The sequence below is a fragment of the Gracilinanus agilis genome, chromosome 3 (assembly GCF_016433145.1).
Source record: "Gracilinanus agilis isolate LMUSP501 chromosome 3, AgileGrace, whole genome shotgun sequence".
Classification (NCBI taxonomy): Eukaryota; Metazoa; Chordata; class Mammalia; order Didelphimorphia; family Didelphidae; genus Gracilinanus; species Gracilinanus agilis.
In genome coordinates this window covers 253,078,462-253,098,266 of record NC_058132.1, presented here as the reverse complement: position 1 = coordinate 253,098,266, position 19,805 = coordinate 253,078,462, and the positions used below count along the sequence as shown (strand labels likewise).

Here is a 19,805-nt window from a genome sequence, read left to right as displayed (position 1 = left end):
CTGAGGAATAGAAGTGAGGATAAAGATTAGAGCATTTTCATTATGTAGAAAATATTTTGAGTACACAGACAAATGACACACAAAAGAGAGCTCTTATAGTTGGCCATTTTTATTATGTCAGGAATTGGGACAGAGGAAAGGTGAAATCATTTAGCTGTGAAGAGCAGTTCTCAGTTCTTTCTCACATTGAAGAGATTCTCTTTTTCCTCTATTCCTAAATCAGAGTAAGTGTACATTTATATTAAACAATATAGAATGCAAGAGTTTACCCCTCTTCATGCATTTGATGCTCAGAAAATTACGTATTCAGAAAGAAGAATGGGGTGAATTTAGTTGTGTGAATGTCTCAGCAGTCAGAGAATGTCAGACATTGGACATATATGGTTTTTCTTCTTTGTAAAACTTATCTGTATATATACAGAATATACATTAATGGTTCATATGTGTACAATAAGAATGTACTTATATATACAATAAAATATATTCACATAAGTACCTCAAAATTAAGTTGAAGTGGCATGATTGAGATAGGATTGGGATTTGTGATGAGAGGTGGTCCCTGATAGTATCAAGATTATCTGGGTACTGAGCATGAAGTGAGAACTTCGGAGAGGCATTTCATACTACAAGTGAAGCTGGGCCAGTGATCTTTCCACCATTATCTGAAGCATTAAAATAGAGTTAGCAGCTCCCTTCCCAGAATACTTTAAATTACTGCTCATATATGTTACCTTAAGGTATCTTGTTCTTTATGACAGAATGAAAAACTGAAAGTGTTTATAACCTTTATGTTTTAATAATATTGTTTGTATCTCTTAGAAATTAGTCAAATGTAAAAAATCTGGATCTGACATTGGTTCATTAGAAATTGTTACTGTTTCTGGCTAGCTCTTTTAAATACTATCTAGGCAATCTCAGTTTTTATAAGAGAATATAGCCATTAATTTTTTTCTACAGATTTAGGCAACAGAAGATTTGTGAAAACAAAATATATTGATCTCATTTATATTCCATTGATGAAGGACACATGCTGGTCTCCGCTCGCTTTCTGTCCACTAATATGAAATCCTTGTCCCTGCTTCTTTGCTGGTAGGTTTTTAGAAGTTCAGTGAGCAATGCAAATCGCCTGAAGAGTGGAAAATTCCCTTGTCACACAGATGCCCTTATCAGCAGCAACCAGATGGAGCTCTGAGCAGGAACATTATCAATGTTAAATTGCTTTTTTTCCCCTTGAGTAGAAAGGATTAAAGCATTCCTTCAGAAATGGGTAGCAAATGCCTCAACTTAAGGATATTAATATTTTGAGGAGTTAGTATTTTTAGAAGCAAAAATATGGAAACACCGTACCAAAAATATTTCATACTCAAAACCCAAATATTTCCATATGTTTTCTTATAAATAAAACAAGTATATTCATTCCTCAGTGCACTGTAAAATAGTTTTAAGTTTTGTAAATATTTTTTAAATGATGCCTTTTTTGTTACTGATATAAATTCCATATCTTGCATCTAAATTATTCATTCAATTTCAGCAACAGAAAAATAAAAAATGTGTTTACAGAAAATAGTTTCAGAGAAAGTATTTTAGATTGGCTGATTTTTTTGATGAAAGGTAAAATTTTGAAATATCCAATTTAAATATACATAATTTTATGCATGAATTTGGTATGATTAATTAGCATTTCACTAGACCATTTAGATACTTAGCAGTGACTTTTCAGATTCTCCTTGAATTCACTTATAGAACTAATTAAAATATACTTACTAATTATTGTCATGATGTAAGCTAATAATTTTTAAGCACTTTGCAAATACAATGTTAAATTATTAATGTTAGTAGCAATTTTCATAAATCTTAATAGTCATCTGTGTATTTTCTCAAGAATTTATCTTGGAGGTTGATGAAAGAGATTTCTTTTTATAATTCTGTGATGTCTTTAGACTTAAATTAGCGATGGCGCCTGAAATATTTAAAATATCTGAATTCTGATAGTTGATCTGTTTCTCTCAAGAAAAAATATGTTTTGTGCTATGTATTAATGAAAATATTAGTGGTTAAGATGTATTTATTGTATGCTTTTTCATTAAAAAATAAGTTTTATGAAGTATATTAGAGGTTTTTTCTCTCTTAAGGCCCAATTTTTAGTTTTAGATTTTTTTTTTTGAAGGAGAGGCCAAAATTGAACTGTGGCAACAATTATATAGTGACAAATATAATTTTTTTACAGGTGCAAATTTGAAATGTAGAAAAGAGTGACAGAATTAACTCCTTTTCTGAATTTACCCCTAAAGATCAGTCAGAAATATATAATTATTATCAATGTATCGATTGAACTATATTTCCACAAATAGCAATGGGAAGGAGAGGTTTTTTATTTTTGAGTATATATTTTTTTTGTAAATTAACTCCCAAAAGGACCTAAGCTTTTGACCTAATGACTTTGAAAATTATTTTAATGCTTTATTTTTAGAACCAATTTGGAACTTGAGCTAATTCATCGTGGTGGGAACTTGTGTTCAGGTGGAGCAAGCACAGCTGGCAAACGATCTTGTTTGAGTAAGTATTTAAAATAATTAAATTCAGTTTATTTTTTAACTGTACTTTTAAGCAAGTATAAAATAAAGTTTACTTTTTTAGCATAACTCGAAATCTTCAAATTTCTTTAAATTCATAAGCTTTTAATATTATAACTAACCTTTTATAAGGCTAACCACATATTTCCCTCATTTTAATGTATGTTTGTAGTCTAATATAACCCACTTGGAAAGCAAATGGATTTAGTAATGACTATATTTCCAGCTTTGAAAATCAATTGGCTTTTCCATCTCACACTTTAGTTCTTTTAAGGGGGAACTTTTACATTGAATTATTTTAAGAAAACATTTTATAGAAGCTATTTTGTTTTGCCTGTAGATCTCCTTCTAAAACATTACTAATTAAATAAGAAATAAATTTGAAATAATATTATTTTGCTATGTTCATAGAACTTCTGGATGAATTTTTCAGATAAAGGTATTTTTCTGGTTAAAGGTCCATGTAGTAGTTGTGATAGTGATTGAAATCTAATTCTTATACTTAAAAATATATTTTTATGAGTTTTATTTTAGTCCTAATTTTAATTGCATCATTTACAAGAATGGAATCAATGTTATACATAGAATATTAATCATCACAGATATATTTGATTATTGACAAAATTCTCCTTTCCTACTTCCTTCAACTGTCTCTTCTACCAAAAAATGTGATTATGATTTGTTTTTGAGAGGTACAACTAGTTTTAGACCTATGAAGTATTTTTCTAAAAAGACTAAAAATAAAATTTCCAAAAGTTATTAGAATATATTTGCTTCAAAATATATTTGCTTCAAAATATGTGCTCTCATGCTTATTTTTTAAAATAATGCACATTATGTCATTGAAGTTTTTTAAAAAGATGTATAATTTTGGAAAAATATCAAGATGATACAGAATTAATTGTATAAAGTTTAAATGTATAAGAAACTTAAATTAGATAATTTTGAAAATTATTTAGACTTTTGCTAGAATATACTTTAAAAAATACTTGCCTGATATCAAGATCATATACTTGAAATTTATGAATGATAAAATATATAATTATTGATTGAAACATGTGCATAATTAGTATATTTACATGGATCATAAACTAGTGATATATATTAAAATGAATAACCTGACACCAAGAAGATTTCTTAGTTTTCACTTCTAGTCTGTTTGAAATTGTAGATGTTTTGCTTTCCATTATAGAAAACATTCTATCTTGATACTATCCTTAATTGCTATGTAACATTACTATATAATATCCCTGAGAGGGCTATACTTAAGAGTTTAGTAAAGTGATTCTAACTACATAGTTTATGGAGGCCTACTTTTTCTCTGAAGCTGGCAAGTAGGTTATAAGATTTCCAATACCCAAACAGTTTTATGAGAATGCTAATGACTATTATGCCATTTGATAAACTCAATTTCAACTCAAATTCTTTAATGAGGTGTGTTGTCTGGGTTTTGTTTATTGTTTTTCAATTTTACATTAGTGATTTCCAAGTAATTAGATACATGGTAGAAAAGGAACTTGCTAAATATCCTTTTAAAATTTTACACTTTAATTATAAGGCATATTTTTAAACTTTAGTGTCATTTCATTATCATTTGATTTCTTATTTATGTTCATATGACTTTAGACAATTTTTAATTAGAATATCTTATGCTTTGGAATAATACTATAATACTTTTGAAATATACATTTAGTCTTTAAATTTATCATTTATTTATTTTTTAATCTTTTCTTTTTAAATTTTGAGTTCAAGATTCTCTCACTCTCCTCCACCCCTTCCCCACTCACTGAGAAAGTAAATGATACAATATCAATTATACATGGAAATCATGCAAAACATATTTTTATATTAATCATATAACATAAAAATAAAACAAAGCAAGAAAATTATATTTTATATACTTGCATTCAGAGTTCATCAGTTCTGTTCTTGGAGTTGAATAACATTTTTTCAAAGAAGTCCTTTGGATCATATTGATCAGAGTAACCAAGTCTTTCACCAGTTGATCATTATTACAGCATTGCTGTTATTGTGCATAATGATCTGTAGGTTCTTCTCACTTCATTTTGCACATAAAGATCTTGCCATGTTTTTCTGAAACTATTCCCTTGGTCATTCTTATGGCACAATAGGATTCCATTACAATCATATACCACAACTTGTTCTGCTATTCCCCAGTTGATGAGTGTCCCTCAATTTCCAGTTCTTTGCCACCACAAAAAAAGCTGCTATAAATATTTTTATTCTTAAAAGTCCTTTTCCTTTGACCTCTTTGGTACTTTGGCATAATTCCAGATTATTTTCCATAATGGTTGGATCAGTTCACTACTCTTGTTTATCAATGTTCTGATTTTTCCTCATCTCCTTGAGCATTTGTAATTTCTGATGGATGTGAGATGGCACCTCAGAGTTATTTTAATTTGCTTTTCTCTAATCAATAGTGACTTAGAGCCTTTTTTTCATATTACTATAGAGAACTTTGATTTCTTCTTCTGAAAATGCTTGTGCATATACTTTGACCATTTATCAACTGGAGAATGACTCTTATCTGTATAATTTTGTCTGCATTCCTTATATATTAGAGAAATGAGGCCTTTATCAGAAAAATTTTCTTTAAATTTTTCTGATACTACTTCATTTAATGTGGCACTGCTTAGCTAAGTGGGGGTTTCCCAATTATCTCTTTTGATGAGATTTAAATTAATTTATTAATTTATTAATATGAATTACATACAATATATAAATTATATATAATATAAATATTAATTAATTAAATTTGATGAATATTTTTACTTTTGCTTTGTCTGAGATTATGATTGCTACCCTTGCCTTTTTTTACCTCACCTAAAGAAAAATAGGTTCTTCTCCAGCCCTTTATTTTATTTTATTTCATTCATTCATTCATTCATTCATTCATTCATTCATTTATTTGTTTGTTTGTTTATTTATTTATTTAAAAAAACCTCTTTACTTCTGTGTATTGGCTCCTTGTAGAAGAGTGGTAAGGGTGGGCAATGGGGGTCAAGTGACTTATCTGAGGTTGGATTTGAACCTAGGACCTCCCGTCTCTAGGCCTGACTCCCAATCCACTGAGCTACCCAGCTGCCCACTCCAGACCTTTATTTTAACTCTGTGTGTATCTTTATATTTCAAATATGTTTCTTGTAAACAAAATATTGTTGGATTTTAGTTTTTCATCCATTTTGCTGTCTACTTTTATTCTGTGAGTTAGCTCATTCCATTCACAGTTATAATTACTGACTATATATCCTTTCATCCTGTTTTCTCAAAAGTCTGTTTTACTTCTGACCACTACTTCCCTTAATTTATTCTAGATTTCATTACCCTTCCCCTCATCTCTTATCCCATAACCCTCCCATTTCCCTACTGGGTATGATACATTTCTTTACCTGAGTGTTTATATATATTCTTATTTCTTTGAACTAATTCCATTGAAACACACACACACACACACACACACACACACACACACACACAACACATCCTTCACTATAAAAACCTCTTCTTTGTGTGCTTCTTTTATATGACAAAATTTCTTCATTCTGACTCTCCCCACCCCATTCTCCCAATGTATCTCTCTTTCTTATTCTTTCATTTCTTTTTTTTAAAGAGATCATCACAACATAATTTATTCATATCCATGCCCTCTGTTTATGTAGACTTCTTCTAACTGCCCTGATAATGCTAAATTCTTAGGGGTTGCATGTATCACTTTCCCATTATAGAAATGTAAATAGTTTAATTTTATCGAGTCCCTTTTGATTAATCTTTAATGTGTCCCTTGAGTCTTCTGTTTGAATGTTAAATTTTGCATGTAGTGTTGACCTTTTCATCAGGAATGCTTGGGAGTCCTCTATTTCATTAAATATTCATTTTCCCTATGAAGAATTATATTCTTTGTTTTCTGGAATATCATATTCAAAGACCTCTGTTCCTTTAATGTAGAATCTGCTAAATTTTTTGTGATCCTAACTTTGGCTCCATGATATTTGATTTGTTTCTTTCTGGCTACTTGCAATATTTTCTCTTTGACCTATGAGCTCTAGAATTTGGTTATGATATTCCTGGAAATTTTCATTTTGAGATATCTTTCAGGAGGTGATTACTGTATTCTTTCAATTTCTATTTTACACTCTGGATCTAAGATATGAGGAAAATGTTCTTAGATAATTTCTTGAATTATGATGTCTTGATTCTATTTTTTATCATAGCATTCAGGTACTTTAATAAATTAAAAAAAACCCTTACTTTCCATCTTAGAATTAATATTGAGTGCTTTCCAAGGTAAAGAATGGTAATGGCCAAGCATTTAGGGTTAAGTGACTTACTCAAGATAACACAGCTAGAAAGTATTTCAGGTTAGATCTGAACCCATGCCCTCCTATCTCTAGACCTGGATCTCTATCCATTTGGCCATCTAGATGCCCCTACTCCAATAATTTTAAAATTATCTTTCCTCAATCTATTTTTCAAGTAGTTATTTTTCTATTGAGATATTTGACATTTTCATCAATTTCTTATTTTTTTGTTTGTTTCTTGAATTCTCATGGAGTCATTAGTTTCTACTTGCCCAGTTCCAATTTTTAAGGAATTATTTCCTTTTAAAAATTGAAAATTAATTTTATCCAGTGAACGTGTTTATATAATTTTAATAATTGTTCTCTCACATTTTACAATCCATATTCTCTCCCTCTTTTCTACCCTTCCCCTCTCCCCAAGAAGGCAGGTACTATGATATGTTATCATACAAATGAACATTTACATGTTTATCATGTTGTAAAACAAGACACATATTGCTTACACGAGAGAAATGTTCATGGAGAAGATAAAATGAATAATGATATATTTCAATCTGCATTTATACTTTGTCACTTTCTTCTATGGCAGCGGATAGCCTTTATTTATTATGAGTCCTTTGGAGTTGTCCTGGATCCCTGCCTTGTTGAAAATAGTTAAGTCATTCACAGTTGATCATTGTACATTATTGTTGTTACTGTATAAAACATTCTCCTGGTCCTGCTCATTTCACTTTGTATCAGTTCGTCTAAGTCTTTCCAGGTTATTTTGTGGTTGCCCTCTTATTTCTTATGGCACAACAGTATTTCATTACAAGCATATACCACAATTTGTTCTGTCATTCTCCAGTTGATGGACTTCCCTTCAGTTTCTAGTTCTTTTCCACCACAGAAGAGCAACTATAAATATTTTCGTAAAAGTAAGTCCTTTGTAAAAGTAAGATCTTCAATCTCTTTGGGACATAGACCTAGTAATGATATTACTGAGTCAAAGGGTATGCATGGTTTTATGGCCCTTTAGGCATAGTTCCAGATTGCTTTCCAGAATGGTTGTATCAGTTCATCACAGCTTCACCAACAGTGTATTAGTATACCAATTTTCCCACATGCCCTCTAACATTTATCATTTTTCTTTTCTGTCATGTTAAACCATTCTGTTAAGTATGAGGCGGTACTTTATAGTTGTTTTAATTTTCATTTCTCTAATTAATAGTGATTTGGAACATTTTTTCACATGACTGAAGATAGTTTTAATTTCTTCATCTGAGAATTGCCTGTTTGTGTCTTTTGACCATTTGTCAGTTGGGGGATGCTTTGTATTCTGATACATTTGACTGAGCTCTATATATTTGAGAAATGAGGCCTTCATCATCTACTTTAAAGATTTTTTCCCAGTTATTTGCTTTTTAACTTTGGTTGCATTGATTTTGTTTGAAGATATTAGTGTTTGTATCTTTTTTCCATTTTACTAATTTTGCATTTTAAGAGGTTATTTTCAGTGAATTTTGGGGCATCTTTTATCATTAGATCAATTATTTTTTAAAAGTTATTTTCTTCAGTGTTTTTAGGCCTTGTTTTTAATTCAAGCTGCTAATTATATATTTTTTGTTTGTTTTAAAAACCTTTGCCTTCTGTTTTAATATCATTTCTTACATAGAAGAGTGATAAAGACTGGGAAGATGGGGTTAAGTGACTTGTCCAGGGTCATACAACTATGACATACCTGAGGTCAGATTTGAACACAGGTTCTTCAAACTCTAGGCCTGGCACTTTATCTACTGTGCTACCTAACTTACCTTGTTAATTCTGTTTTTGTAATTTTCTTGCATCGCTATAATTTCTTTTCTCATTTTTTCTTCTACCACACTTACCCCTTTTTTTAAAAAAAACTCTTCCAAAAATACTTGCTGGCCTTAGGTTCAGTTAACATTTTTATCTGATGTTTTGCTTGTAGCTATTTTCACTTTGTTGTCTTTTTTTAAAGTTTGTCTTGTTCTTCCCTGCCACCATAGTATATTTTTATAGACCTTTTTTGTTTCCTCATTTTCCCTATTTCTTGACTTTGAATATTTTATTGAAATTGGGCTCTACTCATTGTGGATGGGAAATCACTGTGCCAAACTTCAGGCTTTTTTATGCTGCTGTTTTGGGTGTCTGCAAGTTTTTGATGTCTCCAAGATGATATTGTCCTGGGAGAGATGTATTGGAATGGCTCTTGTTTCCTTATATCCACAAATCCTAGTGTGCTTCTTGGCCCTGAAACTGTGGCCAGGACCTCTGCTTCCTTGTGACTGATCAGAGGCATTCCTTTCTGATATGAACCTGTAATCAGAACTGCTTTTGTGTAAATATAGAGTTGCTCCTCAGCACTAGCTATATCCAGTGTCAGCAAAAGACCCCCTGAAATCTCTTTCTGATCAGTTTTCCAGCACCATCGCCATCTTTGGGCTGTGAGAGTTCATGAAGCAGCTTCTGCCTCGAAGGACCACTGCTGGTCTTTTTGCTCACTCCTGGCCTGTGCCCACCTTAGTGTTTTAGACCTCTCCTTCAGAACTTCCTAGTTGTTTTAGGCAGGAAAACTGTCTTCTTCTGATCTTTTGTTGACTTGATTGCTCCAAAATTTGAGTCATTATTTTAGTTATTTGAGGGATAATTTGAGACAGCTCAGTTGAGTCCTAACCTATGCTCTGCCCTTACATTTACCATTTTTTCTTTAAATTAATAGAATTTATTTACAAGTGTCTCAGTGCCTCCTCTTCCCCTCTCCATATCACAGAAGATTCTGTCTTTCATGTTTCTCTATTTTCAGTTCATTCTCTGGAGGTAACATTCACAATTTATTCTCCAAGGATTAAATCTGTAGCTTTATATAATGTTATCTATGTCTTATTCATTTTACTGTTTCTTATCCCATGTAGTGCTTTCCAAATTAAAAAAAAATTTAATTTACTCATCATTTCTCATGGTGTAGCAGTATTCTACCTGATCATATACATTATAGTTTATTTAACCACTCCCCAGTTTCCCCTCAATTTCCAGTTCTTTACCACCATAAAGAGAGCTGCTGTAAACATTTTGAAACATATAGTTTCTTTTTCTTTTTTCCCTGATCTACTTGGGTCTAAGGGTTTAAGAATTTTATAAGTCTCTCTATAGAATTCTAAATTGCTCTACAAAATGGTTGGCTCAGTTCATAGTCCTACATTTACTCATTGAAGCCTTCAAAAAATTCATAGTTGTCATTTTTCTCAATTATTTTAAAGGCACCAATAGTTTATCAAAATGAAATGTATGCCTCCAAGTCTAATATCTGGGAAAGCAGGAACAATGAACAAAAAGAATCTATCTGTATATTGTTGGTATCTCAAGCCTTATTTGTCAACTAAATATTCTAATTATTTAAAAGACTTTTTGAAGAGTAGAGAGAATTAGAAAGAGAACTTTTACATGCTGAACTACTTAAATGAAAAGCATTTACTCAAACTACTTTTAAGTAATCTTAGTAGGTCCATTAATAAACAATTCCACTCCTTTTAAGAACTAAGTTTTGGTCAGTAAAGGCATAGAATAACTATAAATGTCTTCTTTAAAGACAGACTACTTGTTAAATGTATTAAGAAAAGTTCTTATTGATCAACCTCTTGTAGTATATGATTTTAAAAGATGTAAGAAAAATCCATAAATTTCAGTATGGTCTAGAATTTTTGAAAAATTTCCAATTAGAATGATTGGAAACTTTTCTATAAAAATAAGTGTTTAATTTTGGATCTTAATTTGCAGAGGTGATGCTGCTGAGAAAAAGAGAAAAGTTATTTTGTTTTTGACCTTTTAGTTAGGATATTATAAATCTTTTCTTTCTATAATATCTTTATCACCATCCTCAATCATTAAACTGCAGATTCACTTTGGTCTGGATTGAATCAATCTAATTTCTATCCCAAATGTATTCTCTCAAACCAAAAACCCAAAGAAGCATAGTCAAATACTGCTTTGACTCTTTTGTTACTGTTTTGATTTATTCCTGATAATCATCTATCATCTTATAAAAATGATGTAGAGACTACACAATGAATATTTATTTTCTCTGTTAATCACTGTAGGCAGTCCAGCTTAGCTTTATTCTAGCAACTTGAAATAGTTCTATTAGAAACTTAAAGGGCGAAATTCTGATATAATCCAAGTCTCAGGAAATTATTTTGACCTTCATTCCAAGGAATATAAATGATGAGCCTTCATAAAGTTATCCTTTGGTGGCCTGACCTTATCCTTTAAATACTTTCACTTTCATGGATTACTTTGAGGAATCTGTAGAAGTAATTCAAAGCCAGAATTACATGATCTCTTTTATTAATAGCAAAAAGATTACACAAAATTATAAGAATGGTAAAAGAGAATAAAAATATTACCAAAATAAGAGGAAACTGTTCTAAACTAGGGAGGCAGGCCAGTGACGTAGAAAGAGTTTAGCATTTAGAGTCAATGAACTAGGATTTAAATCCTGATTTCTACTGACTCTGTGAACCAGAACAAATCAGTTCTCCTTTCTGAGGCTTTATAAAAAATGGTGGTTGGAATGGATGGCTTCTGAGGCCCCTTCTAGCTCCACATTATTCTTTCTGGCTACAGTATGACTTGATACTAGGAATAAATTTTTCTTCTTGGATTATCTTATGCTATGAGGAAATATCTTCTATTATAGGTAGACATGTGCTTGCTACCTGAAATAATGCATATAGGACCAATGTGAGGAATGTTGGCTTTTATTTATTTCACTTTACTAGGGATTTTACTGGTGAAATTATTTTGTGTACTGCTAAAATATTTGTTTTTCACTTGATGGCATCAAAGGGATTATCCAAATCTCTATGTTTGGTTTTCCTAGCCAGAAGAATCATTGATATGGGACTTACTGGTTACTTAATAATTAATTGTTTGAAGTTATTTAGTTTCTAAGTAGGAACACAGATAGAGACAAAGCCTGTGATTTCATTGGTATAGGGAACTTTTAGATGAGGAAGCTCTCTCTTACCAATACAGGTCCAATTCTTCCTGGTTTTAAAACCCACTCTCTAACCATTTCTGCCATGCTACTTCTTAGAGGTAGGGATACAAAGACAAGAATTAAACTGTCCTCATTTTCAAGAAGTTTTCATGTTATTGTCAAGTACATTTTCATGTATTTTTTGTACATGTGTACATAATAATTTTGTACATATGTACACAAATAATTAAATACACTATCATTTGAAGGGTGATCATAAGTATTAACAGCTAGAGAATCTTGTTGGAAAGGGCAACTGAAGTAAGCCTTGAAAGAAGGTAGAAATTCTAAGAGAAAGGTGATGTAGCTTTAAATTGCAAGCATGAAGGACAACCTTGGCAAAAGTATGGAAATGGGAGATTAGCTTGAATGTAGTATTAGGATATAGATAGCCCAGTTGGTCTGATGGATACAGTTTGCTTTTGGTTGACCTTTCTAGACAGATTTCACAAATATGTTAGAAGAATTAAAAGTGTCCTTTCAGATCTAGTCACACCTTAGTGTTTTATTTTTATTTGTTTGTTCTCCTCCTGATTCCTTAGAACAGCTGTCCTAAGGGTCTAGGAGTCTTAATTTAAAAGGAGGTAAATTTCTAGCTTATGATATGGTACTTGTGGAGGTGCCCAGTATAGGATGCTTTAGCCAAAATTATTGTTTAGTTGTGCCTCTTCTCTTTTCTCCATCCTTTAGTCAAGACCCTGGTTTATAAGTTTTGTATATAGAGCAACCTAGCTTCACTGCAGCAGACAGAAGGCTTAGTTTGCATGATGACAAGTTATGTATTATAACATATTATACTATAATTGCTTGTATGTACTATTAGAGGGAATTCTAACCACATGACATGATTGACATCTTAGGAGAAAGGTACAAAATGATTTGCCAGTCACTATATCAGTAGGCTACTTGAAATTAGATCCCAGTTTAATGCTTATTATTTAAGCATTTCTGTGATTCAACTTACAATTTAAAATCTGGTTACCTTAATTTTTTAAAAAACATCTATGCAATTGAACAAAAAATTTCAGATTGAACTAATTTTTAAGCAAGTCTTCACTGTGTAAAATTGTTAGCTTCAGTATATATTAGGAACATAACAGGTACCCCTCCAGAAGTGGGGGACCAGTAGGCTGCTTAAGGAGAGGCAGAGACACAGGTTGGAAATGGAGCAGGTCAGAGTTTCTCTGGTGATCACAGTGGAGTCAAGTGGTGAGTGGCCATTGCACTTCAGCCTGGGTGAGATAAAATGTCAAAGTCTTAAAAATAAGGAGTGAACAACAAAAATAATAGACATGAGAGGCCTTTGAAATCATGTAGTTCAAATTGTTCATTTTATAGATGAGACAACTGAAGTTATAGGGACTTAATGACTTGTTCAAGTGATTTCAGATTTATTGTAAAATAATAAATTGAAATTATATTAACTTAAAAAAAAAACCTCTTACCTTCTGTCTTGGAATCAGATCTGAGTATTAGTTCTAAGGCAGAAGAGTGACAAGGACTAGACAATTGGGATTAATTGACTTGCTCAGGGTCATACAGCTAGGAAGTGAATGAGGTCATATTTGAACCCAGGACCTCCTACCTAGTTGAGCCACCCAGCTGCCCTTATATAAAGTTTTGAACCTTTAACTCACTGGTAAATAACAGTTCTTCATTTATTTCTTCTCTTCTTTCTTCTACCTGCTTTGTTTCCTTCTTTTCCTACTCCTTTTCCTCTCCCCTTTCTTTTCTTACTTTTCTTCCTCCTTATGTTTCACAAAGAGATATTTACATAGAAGATATAGAAAGCACCAAAAATGATGAACTTTCTACTGATTTTACTTATAAGTGCAATACAGCCACTGGAAGATTCCTTATCTTGGCTACCTTGTACTGATACTCCTCAGATCTTTTCTCAGGACCTCAGTACTGGACTCTAGCCACAAAACTTGGCATGGGCTCTGGCTCCTAGGCTTCTTGTGGCTTGACATCCTGATTTTTCAAAACTCACAAAATTGATATGAAAGTAGGAAAGAATAGACACAAGAGACATAAACAATAGCAAGGCTATGTGCTCTTGGTGAGAGAGAATCTGAAACTTTTCTCCTATTTTCAGTTCATCCTCCTTCTCCAAGGGGCATCCAGGCCAGAAGCAGGCTTTATGTGATTTCTCGTTTTTAGTTTATAGTTCAGAGATCTTGTGTGTGAGTTGTTGTGAGGACTGTACTAGAGCCCGCTTCCATCCACCATATCTCTCTCTGTTGTTCTTTGGACCATTTTCAGTTTTGATGATTAGGTATTTGTACTGTTTCATAATATGTAGTCAGAGTATCCCTGAGAGTTTATTGAAATATATATACATATATATCTATTTATTCATTCATTTATTTATTTATTTCATCAAAGATGCATTTAGGCTGCTCTTTACTTACTTTTCAATTTTGGTTCTAGTTTATAGGATCATTGATTTTTTTTTAAAACCCTTACCTTCCATCTTGGAGTCAATACTGTGTATTGGCTCCAAGGCAGAAGAGTGGTAAGGGTAGGCAATGGGGGTCAAGTGACTTGCCCAGGGTCACACAGCTGGGAAGTGTCTGAGGCCAGATTTGAACCTAGGACCTCCTGCCTCTAGGCCTGGCTCTCAATCCACTGAGCTAACCAGCTGCCCCCTAGGATCATTGATTTTAGAATCAGAGACCCCTCAGAGATCATGTAGCCCACTCCTGTCATTTAAAGACAAGCAAGCTAGACTTCATAGAAATTGAGTAAGTAGCCCTGTATTCCACAGGGATAATGGAAGAGTCCTGATTCAAACCTGAGCCCTGTAATGACAATTCTAGTACCTTTTCACTACATCTTGCTGTTGTATTTATTGCCTGTCCAAAGTGTATTTTTTTCTTCAGTTTGCTTTTCATGAACAAACTCAAATGATTGCCCAACTTCTCACAGTCTGGATAGCTGACTATTTGACTTTTGTCAATGTATGAGTTGTTAGGATGATTTATTTTCAGTGGTTATGAATCTCACTAAAAAGATGTTTTAGTGTTATACAGTTTAATATAATGATAATAGTATTATCCTCAAACAAATGTGCCTGAGATGTCTCTCTTTAAGTTGGGAATCTCTTTTCAGTTTGTATGCATGACACTCCCTCCCATTCCCATTTTTTTTGCCTTCATACTTTAAATAAGGAAAAAGAGAGATCATTTGCTGTGAACTTCCTTTCCAAAACTTCATGCCCTCTCACACCCCTCTGAAATCATTCTCCCCTATCTTCACTTTCACTCCTATATAGGATGAAGAGGTGGTCCTTCATCTTGCTAATGTCAACTCTCCTATATATTTCTTTGATACTGTCCTTGCTCCTTCTATTATTCTTGCTCCTTCAAATCTTCAGTTTCTCCCTATCTACTTTTTTGTCCCTATATCCTATATATATTTCTAAGTTTCTCCTATTCTTAAAAACCTCTTTCTCTTCTTAGATAAACTCATCTCCGTTCACTGCCTCTACTTCCTTTCCACACCGCGCACAGTTTCATTCTCACTTTCATTACTGAGCTGAAATTTTTTTTCCCAAAGTTATCAGTGACTTCTTGTTTGCTAAATTTAATGACTTCTCAGTCCTTATTCTTCTTGGCCCTCTCTGAAGCATTTGACACTGTTAACCACCTTTTCCTCCCATATACTCTCTTTGTTTTTCTGATTCATATTTACCTCTTATCTATCTGAATTACAGTTTTCTTCAACCAAATAATACTCACTAATTTTGGGTATCCCCCAAGACTCTGTCTTGGGTCCTTTTCTTTCTTCTTTCTATAATCTCACTGAATTATCTCATTAACTCTCATGAGTTGTTACCATCTCCGTATCGATTATTCCCAGAGCCATATATCCATTCCTCGTCTCCTTCCTGAACCTCCAGTCTGATACTATCAACTGCCTGATGGACATTTCAAACTGCATGTCCTACAGGTATCTCTGATTCACTGTGTATAAAACAGAACTCATCTTCTTTCCTCCCCAAACCTTCCGCTGTTCCAAACTTTCCTACCACTTTCAAAGACACCACCATCTTTCCAGTCACTCAAAATCAGAGCCTTGTTTTCATCCTTAACTCTTCCTTCTTACCTCAATATAATGTGAACTGCCACATTTTATCATTTCTTCATAACATCTCTCAGATATATGTCCTCTCTATTCACGTAGCCACCAACCCAATTCAGATTCTTATTACCTCTTGACTATTTCTATAGTCTTCTAAGTAGTCTCCCTGCCTCAAGTCTTTCTTCTTCTTTTTTTTTTTTTAATTTTTTTAAACCCTTAACTTCTGTGTATTGGCTCCTTGGTGGAAGAGTGGTAAGGTGGGCAATGGGGGTCAAGTGACTTGCCCAGGTTCACACAGCTAGGAAATGTCTGAGGCCAGATTTGAACCTAGGACCTCCCATCTCTAGGCCTGACTCTCAATCCACTGAGCTACCCAGCTACCTCCCCTCAAGTCTTTCTTACTCCAATTTGTCATCTACTTAGTTGTCAGAGTTATTTTCATAATGTATAGGTCTAACCATGTCATTCCTATGCCATTGGCTCCCAGTTAATTCTAGGACAGTACAAAAGCAAAAGGAGAGAAGATTGGATGCCTTATGTGAGAAACAGCAAGTAGGCTAGTTTAGCTTGATTATACAATGAAAGGGAGAAATGCATAATTAACTTTGAAAGCTTGATCATGACAAACATCTTTAATAAGCATATATCTCCTTATTTAATGGCTTGCTTTGGTAGTAATAATTAAAGAAGAGTTGAACAGAATAATTTGTACTATTGTATTTATCAGAGATGTCACCACAACTTAAGTATATTTGAGTTTGTGTTTGAATATATGTGTGTGTGTATATATATATATATATATATACACAGAAATAAATACAAATATGCATATGTACATACATGCATCTAAAACTCTAAAATCTGGTCTATTAGCTAACTTTTTTATTTTATACAAAATAATGCAATATAATATGATGCATATTGTTAAGAAAAAGACAGAACTTGTTTCTTTTTTTAATTCTCGTTTTTTAATTATGCTATCCATTTACAGTTTGCATAATTAAAGCTTAAGGAAACAAAGACCAGTTCTTAATAGTTTTTTCAGATTTCTTCTCTCATTTGCAGTAATGCTTACTTTGTGATTAAGTACATTATTCTGTTAGTCTTGTAGTACTTGTAAAGTTAGTTAATTAGATATTGCAGAAAGTAGAATTATTTGTTGCATGTAAGCTATTAAACAGGTGGCCTTGAGATGAGAACAAACAGGTCAAAGTGTTTTAGCAAATTGAGTCATAGAGGTGTGCTTATATTGGGAAATGAATATTAGGAATGATTGAAGGATCTGCTTGTCATCTATTGGGTCAAATATGATGATAAAAATAAAGCATGTAAATCTAGTCATATATTTTATACTTAGATGCTTCAAAATTATATTCAAGCATTTCTAGATTATTTGTCTTTACATGCCTATATATGGGTGTAGATTAAAAGTGAATCTTCTATGATTTTGAAATGAATTTCATTTATAAAGATAATATACTTGATCTGGTCAACTATATATTTCTAATTTTAAGACACTTCAATTTAAAAATTCCAAAATTAGTTCAGATTTAAAATTTATTTACATAAGTATCTTTATTTGATATGATTTATAAAATTAGTTGTAATCAGTATGCATTCAACATTCTCTAATAAGTACACAGTGGTCATTAACTAGTTTCAGAAATAAATTTTAAGACCTGGCAAAATAAAAAATGGAAGTTTAATATAGATTGAAAAAAAATTAGCTTTTTAGTATTAAGTCAGTGGGGCTGTGTGAAGGAACTTGTATGCTCCTTAGAGACTGATTCTACTTTAACCATAATCACAGATTAGTTTAGTTTATACTGGCTATTTCCCACTCCCCCCTTCCTTAATTTGGATTTGCCCTTCATAAATTTGTTCACACCTTTGGTTTTGGATTATGCTTTCTTTTCTCTTAGTTTTCCAATAAAGGCTTATTTTTTGAAAAATTCTGGTACAAACTTTTCAAAGAACCACAGAAAAGATAAACTTCCAGCTTACAGAATCAAGCCTTAATTTGGGAAACTGGCAAGGTATATGTTACGAACATGGTGAAAAGTACCAGTTAGTAAGTACACATTTATGTACCAGGAACTATTCTAAGGGATAGAAATATAAAAAGAGAAAGATAGGCCCTGCCCTCAAAGAGTTTGTAATCCAAAGAGGGAAAGCCAAAACTGAAAAGGAAGCTCTGTGTGTGGTTGTTGGGGTGGAGATGACCTAATGGGAACCTGGTGGAGAAATTAGTCAGAAAAGTTCCAAAGCAGTACAACTAGTGAGAAATGAGATATATGACATTGGGCTCAGTCCTTAAATAAAGGTTTGGAGTGAATGACCCAACCTTTCAGTGAGAAAGAGGCAGAGAGGATAGTGAGGATGTGAATGGAGTACCAAAACTGATGAAATCTTACAAGATGATGAGATTAAAAGATCAATTGGAGAAGTACCAAAGTAGTGCAACCAGAGAAGAAGTGGAGGTACCCTTGTATATTCTGATATTCTTATTGCTTTGGAAATTAATTAGTTGGTGATTTTCATATACAAGCATTGCTTTTATGAATCAGTGAAATACTCTGATAGCTACTATCTCATTTCAAAGGAGTGATAGTATAAGTAATTGCTTCTTATTGTTTTATTCCTCAAAAAAGGACCGTTCACAGTATAACTTTATACTTTTGATAACCTAAATTTGAAAAACATTGCTTTCCCCCTTACTTTTAATGATCTTAATCTTATGCTTCCCTGGAGAAAAAACTATTTTTAGGGAATTAGAGAACAATCTTTTATTGTGAATCATCATAGTAATTCTTCAGCTATGCAAGAAATTATTTTTTTTTGCCAGATAATTGAGACATTAATCACCTTTTTATGTTACTTTGCTGTTCAGAAACCTTGAGGGGCTCCTGTTAACCAATGATCAGTGATCAAACTCTAAGTCTTTAAGGCTCTCCATAGTCTTACCCCAGACTAAATTTCCATAATGATTCTAAAAACACCTTTAGCTTCAGACAGTTCAATTGAATTCAGCAAAAATTTATTATATGCCAGCTATCTATATGCAAAGTACTATGGATACAAAAACAAATGTAAAAGTTCCTGCTTTCAATAGGCTCTTCTTCCACCCATATTCTTTATATAGAACTAAACCATTCTCATCATTTATGATTCAGCTCAAGTTCTACCACTTTTTCCTTTTTAAGTTGTTCAAGCCCACTGCACCCTGTGGTAATTTTTCCCTTCTCTGAACTTCCTAGCCCTGATTTTCTTTACCAGGGATTTGGCAATTAATCATGTATTGCCTTGTTATCTTGTATTAAATTGTTATTTGGTTTTTCAGGTTACTTTGTGTGCTATTATGCTAAGTAATAGAGATTGGAAGACTAAAACAAATTGTTCCTGCTCTGAAAAGGGCATACATTCTACTGGAGGTGGGTGGGGCCTAGTGCAGGAAGGGGAAACAACCCAGTGTATACAGAGATTAGTAAATACAAAATATACATAATACAAATACAAAGTAATTTTAGTTAGTAGGGAAAGCACTAAGTAGAGGTATCAGGAAAAGAGTCATGTAGGAAATAGTGCCTGAACTGATCATTTGAAGGGATTTCTTAGACTATACAAAGGCACACAGGTAGGAGATTGAATATTGTTATGAGGAATAGCAAATAGGCCAGATTGGCTAGAACCCAAGAGTATGAATGGAGGAGAATCATGTGAAATCAGTCTGGAAGAGCAGCTTGGAGCCTTGCTGTGAAGGGCTTTTGTGAAGGTAGAAAGAACTAATTG

General features: G+C 32.7%; 1 protein-coding gene across 1 annotated transcript in view; it reads left to right on the top strand.

The window, feature by feature from the left end:
- UBR3 (ubiquitin protein ligase E3 component n-recognin 3) overlaps positions 1 to 19,805 on the top strand; it is a 255,154-nt gene that overhangs the window by 176,282 nt on the left and 59,067 nt on the right. The window contains 1 exon segment of the mRNA XM_044669094.1: positions 2,471 to 2,556. Within this exon segment, the coding sequence (XP_044525029.1) occupies positions 2,471 to 2,556 (86 nt within the window).